General features: G+C 40.8%; 1 protein-coding gene across 2 annotated transcripts in view; it reads right to left on the reverse strand.

The window, feature by feature from the left end:
• The window catches only part of PMS2 (PMS1 homolog 2, mismatch repair system component), a 31,051-nt gene that overhangs the window by 9,965 nt on the left and 13,887 nt on the right, over nt 1-7,199 (reverse strand). For both annotated transcript variants that reach the window (XM_023518629.1, XM_023518630.1), the window contains exons 10-11: nt 6,803-6,958; nt 3,215-4,079 (exon numbers count right to left, since the gene is read on the reverse strand). In XM_023518629.1, the coding sequence (XP_023374397.1) occupies nt 3,215-4,079; nt 6,803-6,958 (1,021 nt within the window). The remainder of the gene's footprint in view (nt 1-3,214; nt 4,080-6,802; nt 6,959-7,199) is intronic.

The following is a 7,199-nucleotide window of genomic DNA, read 5'->3' on the forward strand; positions in this document are numbered from 1 at the left end:
TGATCCAACATAGAGACTCGTGCATTGTAGGAGGCACCCCAGAAACAAGGAGAGACACCGCTTCTGCTTTGACTTGTAATGTGTAGCTTCAGGATTGCAAAGCAGGACTAAGAAGGGAGGATTTGGAGCTGACAGTCAACCTGATAAGCAGCATAAAGCCCACCTTCCCTGGTTCTGATTTTAGGCTCTCCCATGCTCTGGTGTCTAAGACTGATTGCCTTTGGGAAAAACATGTACTGGCCTAAAGACTCAAGTCTTCAGTGTCTTTGGCAATTCTCTCTCTTAACATAAAAAACAGCACCTAAGCCGGACATGGTGGCTCAAGCCTATAACCCCAGCCACTCTCAAGGATGAGGTGGGAGGATCCCTTGAGGCCAGGAGTTCAAGACCAGTCTGGGCAATATAAATGAGACCCCGTCTCAAAACAAAACAAAACCGAGCTTTTCAAGCTCTAATACACGTATTTTTAAAAAGAAAAACAACAGCATCTGGTTTAAGATGAAGAAACAAGTCCTGGCTCGGCGTCTGTGGCTCAAGTGGCTAAGGCGCCAGCCACATACACCTAAGGTAGTGGGTTTGAATCCAGCCCAGGCCCGCCAAACAACGATGGCTACAACCAAAAAATAGCCTGGCGTTGTGGCGGGCACCTGTGGTCCCAGCTACTTGGGAGGCGGAGGCAGGAGACTCGCTTGAGCCCAGAAGTTGGAGGTTGCTGTGAGCTGTAATGCCATCGCTCTCTACCCACAGGGACAGCTTGAGGCTCTGTCACCAAAAAAAAAAATAAAAAAAAAGAAACAAGTCTTTACAACTTGATATATTTAGCTGTAATCTGAAATAGAAAAACAGAAGCTGGTAAACACTTATTAATTTTGTAGTATCTTTCATATCTTTCCTATCGATCATATTATGACTGTACTTGTGTATATTCATGTGAACATGTGTGAAGAAACCTGGCTTTTCTCACTGAATCCCTCAGATTCTGTTCAAAAAAATTCACCTCCATTAATCTATAATTTTTAAAGGAAGCATTTCCTGAAAACTTCTCTCCATGTAATCTAGGCACTATGAATATCAAAGGAAGTATATAATACTTCCTTTGATATATATATATAGTCTAAATTAGGCAAAATATATAGTCTAAATTAGGCAAAACCTGCGTAGTTGAGACTAAAAGTATAAAAGCTCAATCTAATTACTGAGTTTTATTGTGTACAGGGCACTGCATGCCTCAGTAATTGATGAGATGAAATATATACACAGGAAGTTTTTATTTTTGTTTTCTGTTTTTATTTTGAGACACAGTCTCGCTCAGTCACTCTGGGGTTGAGTACCATGGCGTCATAGCTCATAGCAACCTCAAACTCTTGGGCTCAAGCAATCCTCTTGCCTCAGCCTCCCGAGTAACTGGGACTACAGGCACCGGCCACAATGCCTTGCTATTTTTTTTAGAGATGGGCTCTTGCTTTGGCTTTGGCTGCTCTCAAACTCCTGAGCTCAGGTAATCCACTGCCTTGGACTCCCAGAGTGGTAGAATTACAGGTATGAGCCACCACACCCAGCCACAACAAGTTTTAAAAAGATTAAAACATTTCCACAACTACAATAGGGATCTCACCTAACAAACACAAACATTATAACCCAATTGTTTGTACCCTCATATTAATCTGAAATATAAAAAAAAAAATTTCAAGAAAATTCAACATTAAACAAAAGCTACAATATTGTACATTTTTGTGAAGATAGTGGTATTTATTTACCTATCAGTGTTTTTTGTTATTTGCAATGTTAGTGTAATTCCTTAAATTGACTTTCTTGATAAAAAAAAATATTCTTATCCTAGAATATCCTTATTCTAGGAAAGAAGAAAAAAGAATATTCTTATCTTCTTGAAGTTCCAGGTTTGACAATGTGCTGGCTGCAATTTTTCCTAATACATATTAAAATGAAAACTGGGGGGCAGCACCTGTGGCTCAAGGAGTAAGGCACTGACCCCATATACTGGGGGTGGCAGGTTCAAGCCCAGCCCTGGTCAGAACTGCAAAAAAAGAAAAATGGAAAACAGCAATGTCCACTTAAACATGAATTTAACACAGGAAGAACAATACTGTGGGCTAAAAATCTTCAGGAAGAGGAATGAAATTGGGGTTGTAAAGGCACTGATTAACTTGGATTGGGAAAGAATATGCTAAAAAAAAAAAAAATCTAAGAAAAAAATCCTTAGAAGTTTTCAAACAGCAGAACAGCATGGTGGAAGAGTTCGTCAAAAAAAATAATGTGGGCTCGCACCGTAGCACAGTGTTTACAGAGCCAACCACATACACTGAAGCCAGTGGGTTCAAACTCGGCCAGCTAAACAACAATGACAACTGCAACAACAAAAAAATAATAGCCAGGCATTGTGCTAGGCACCTGTAGTCCCAGCTACTTGGGTGGCTGAGGCAAGAGAATGGCTTAAGCCCAGGAGTTTGAAGTTGCTGTGAGCGCTACCAAGAGTGATATATAATGAGACTCTGTCTCCAAAAAGAAAAAGATATAATAATGTGACAAATGTGAAAGGTAATAAAAAGAAGTTGCTGAATAGAAGAAACCTTGCCAAGTATGCATCAGCCAAGTGAACAATCAGTCTGTGCCCAACATTAACATCTGAGAAAGGGAGCAAGGAGAAGGGAAGAGGAGTACAAGAAAAGTCAGTGAATCTGTGGTAGGACTGTCCTGACAGGCAATGAAAGCCAAAGGACAGATTCTAGTGCCAAACCAGGGCCATACCTAAGCCTCAAGCCTGACAGAAACAGCAATGCTGTCAGAGCAGATGGAGAATGAAGACAGCTCTTAAGAGGAGCAGACACTGAGTCTCTAAGGATTAGCCCCTGGTTCACTCAAAATGACCAATCACTAACATGACAAAAATACAATTTTTTTTTTTGAGAAGGTCTCACCTTCCTGCCCCAGCTAAGAGTGTAGTGGAGCAACCTCAAATTCATGGGCTCAAGCCATCCTCTTGCTTCAGCCTCCTGAGTAGCCAGGACTAAAGGCACCTGCCACTATGCCTGGCTAATTTTTCTATTTTTTATAGAGACAGGGTCTCACTCTTGCTCAGGTTAGTCTCAAACTCCTCAGCTCAAGTGATTCTCCCACCTTGGGCTCCCAGAGTGCTAGGATTACATGTGTGAGCCACTGCGCCTGGGCTAAAAATACCCTTAAGAAAAAATTTTACCTTATCTCTTTTCTTAGTTCATCTTCTGCTGCTTGATTTTCTCCAGGGCAAATCTTTGCCCTGAATTTCCTGTAATTCTGTCCACCAGCACTTTGCTGTTCTTGGTGATGTAACAGCTTTATTCGTTTAGCTAAAGAGCTCAGAGAAAAGTCAAGGGGCACAATTTTCTTATTAATTTTAACAGCTACATCAACCTGAGACACTGAGGTGTTCTGAATATTAAATAACTTTTCAGAAGTGAAAGAATCTGAAGGAATTTCTTTCTTAAAATGCTTTGTGTTTGGGGATGAGAGATTAGTTGGCTGGGGCAAAGCTCTAAGTTTACATCCAATATCTTCTTGGTTTAAATGGCATTCCATTTCTGAAAGATGATAGTTAGTTTCAGGTAATTTCTCACAAGATTCCATGTTTTCCTGCAAAAACCTGTCTTCCAGGGAGCTCACTGCAGGGTCACTGCTGACCTGACTGTCTGTGTCTTGAGTGCTGAACCCTCCCTCTGAGTCAGCTGAAGTGCTGCTGTGTCCCAAATCTGTCTCCCTTTCTGCTCTGTCCAGGTGGTCACCAGAGCCCTTACTTGAAATCATCACCTCTTCCTGAGAGCCCAGCAAGTCTCTGCCAGAGATGGGATCTGAAGCCCTAGAAGATGGTACACTCCTTTTCTGTCTCGGAGAGTTCCGTCTTGGCTCAGGAATTTCCACATTCTGAGACTTGTTCTTTGTTGCATGATGAAGAGAAAAGGCCTCTCTCAGCCTGGAAATGGATACAGCCCTTTTTTCTTCTCCTTGAGTCATTAATGAAGGGGAATTCTGCTGCTTTTCTGATGAAGGCTGTTCTAATTCTGCGGCATGCATTTTTATTAAGTTACCTAAGTAATATGAACAGAGAAGAATATCATGGACTATACTAAAATGGGATTAGAGGATATTTTTATGTGAACAGGTACTGCACAAAGGAGGAGATCCAAATAGCTTATTAAACACAGGAACTCTGTTGAACATTAATCCTAAAGAAGAAACAATTAAAGCCACATTATGATACAGCCATGTACTCACCCGAATGGGTAAATTAAAACAACAAATGTTTGCAAAAATCAGGATCAAGGCTCGGCACCTGTGGCTCAAGCGGCTAAGGCGCCAGCCACATACACCCAAGGTGGCGGGTTCGAATCCCCAGCCCGGGCCCGCCAAATAACAATGATGGCTGCAACCAAAAAATGGCCAGGCGTTGTGGCGGGCACCTGTAGTCCCAGCTACTTGGGAGGCTGAGGCAGGAGACTCGCTTGAGCCCAGGAGTTGGAGGTTGCTGTGAGCATGATGCCATGGCACTCTACCCAGGGGGATAGCTTGAGGCTCCGTCTCAAAAAAAAAAAAAAAAAATCAGGATCAAGTGGAATGCTTTAATACCTCTTGAATTTAAGTATATTTTGTACATTAGTAATGAAATTGGCATAACTGCTTTATAAATCTCACTAGGAACACCTCCCAAATCTAATCATATATACACCTACCTTTAACCCCAAGTACCTAGTCCTATCAGCAGTGTTATCTATGCTCATCAAAGACACATATCAGAGTGCTCAGGATGCTTTCTTCATAGCTCCAAACTAGACACACTCAAATACAAAGAAATTGTGGTATCTGAACGTACAGTGGCATACCATACAGCAAATGAATGAATGAATGCTTGATTTTCGTTCACATGACTTGGATGAATCTCACCACACAATAGTGAGAAAAAGAAATAAATCCCAAAAAAGTACAGACTAAATGACTTCAAATTAAAAACAGATTAAACTATGTTGTTAGAAGTCAGAAAAGTGGTTACCACCAAGGGTTAGTTCTGAAAAGGGGCATAAGGGCAGGTCTACAGATGCTGTTTCTTGGTCTCAGGTTGATACACTTATAAGTCATATACTTATGACGTGTCTGTTTCTATATGATTGCTTTACTTTAACAAAATGGCAAAAAGATAGGCATTTGGTTCAACTACACTTCAAGATTCACAGATATTTTGAGCAGTCTCTCTTTATGGGGCAGCCTCTTAGGCTAAGTGTCCTGGAGTAAGTGTAGAGTTAGCACCACTAGCCTCTTCCACAGAGATAAAGAAAGAAGGACCCACCTTTGCCACCCTGTTCAGATCCTATTACAAAGCACACCCAGAGGCTGGGTGCAATGGCTCACACCTGTAATCCTAGCACTTTGGGAGGCTGAGGCAGGAGGGCTGCTTGAAGCCAAGAGTTCAACACTAGCCTAAACAAGAATGAGTCTTCATCTCTACAAAAAAATAGAAAAATTAGCCAGGCATGGTGGCACACCTGTAATCCCAGTTACTCAAGAGGCTAAAGAAGGAAGATCACTTGAGCGCAGGGGTTTGGGATTCAGTGAGCAATGAAGACACCACTGCACTCTAACCTGGGCAATGGTGTGAGACCCCATTTCAAAAAACGAAACAACAAACAAAAAGAATAGCCTGGGAATGAGATGTCTATGGGACTCAGAAAAGCTCCATCCTAAACCTAGGACCCTAGAAGGCCATGTATTCCCAGGAAAAACCTGAACAGAGTCTGAGCTCTCACTTCCGGCTAACCTTGAGGCTCTATGCAAGTACAAAGTGTTCAGTCCCGAGATCAGGAAATAGCAACTCTTAAAGCAGGATGGTCACTTCCCCAACAGGCAATACAGCTCTTCAGCAAACACTGGGAGACTTACTGGGTTCAGGCATTTAAGGAAGTCTCTGAATCATCAGCTAACCAAAACGCTAGCAAAACAGAAACTTCACTGACCACACATGACAAAGAATAAGAGACTCAATAGAATTTTTCAGAAAAGTCAGTAAACAAAAGGCAACAAATAACCCTTGGGAGAGAGAGAATCTTATTTCCAGAGTTTCCACATTCTATTATTTAAAATGTCCAGTTTTCCTCCCACACAAAAAAATATGAGACATACAAAGAAGAAAGCATAGTCCACATGCAGGGAAAAAGAGCAGTCAATGGAAATTATCACTGAAGAAGTTCACACAGATTTAAATAGATAACAATTTTAAGTCAGCTATTTTTATTTTTTTAACTCAACATAACCTCAAACTTCTGGGCTTAAGGGATCCTTCTGCCTCAGTCTTCCAAGTAGCTAGATTATAGGTATATGTCCCCATGTCTGGCTAATTTTTCCATGTTTTGTAGAGATAGAGTCCCAATTGTGCTCAGGCTGATCTAGAACTCCTGGCCTCAAAATATCCTCCCATCTCCCAGAGTTCTGGGATTATAGGCGTGAACCACAGCACTCGGCCTCATCCTCTATATCTTATATTATGTCCTCTGTTTACAATTAAAAAACACTAGAGAGAGCATTATGTCCCAAGAAAGACATCACTGCATACTACTATGTGTGTTAAATGTGGTCACTCATGCCTCTTTCTATTAATAACAGATTATCTTAATTCTGTAGCTACATACTTTCTTGTGTGACAGATCCTCTGTCTAAAATAGGAGATTTTGTTTCATGTTAAAAAACATTACCTTAGAAAAAATACGGAACGTATCACAATAGCTAAGTTGTAGAATCTGTTTATACACAGTATTTTTCTTACCTTCAATATCCAATAGTGGCTGTTGACTGATGTTAAGTTTATTTACATCATTATCAAACATTCCTATCAAAGAAGTCTTTAAAACTGCTAACAAAAGCTTCTCCTCTTGTAGTAAAATTTGCCTTTTATCTGGAGTCACATTGATGTCAACACATTCTAAGGCAAAAAAGAAAACACACATATTATTTTTATATTTTTTGAAACACACGTTATTTTTATTTTTTATTTTTTGAGACAGAGTCTTACTCTGTTGCCCTGGGCAGAATGCTGTGATGTCATAACTCACAGCAACCTCAAATGCTTGAGCTCAAGAGATCTTCTTGCCTAAGCCTCTCTATAGTTGGCACTATAAGCCCCTGGCACAACACCTGGATAGCTTTTCTTTTTTTTTTTTTTT

This window comes from Otolemur garnettii, unplaced genomic scaffold (assembly GCF_000181295.1).
Source record: "Otolemur garnettii isolate 467f Iridium unplaced genomic scaffold, OtoGar3 scaffold00142, whole genome shotgun sequence".
NCBI classification, from domain to species: domain Eukaryota; kingdom Metazoa; phylum Chordata; class Mammalia; order Primates; family Galagidae; genus Otolemur; species Otolemur garnettii.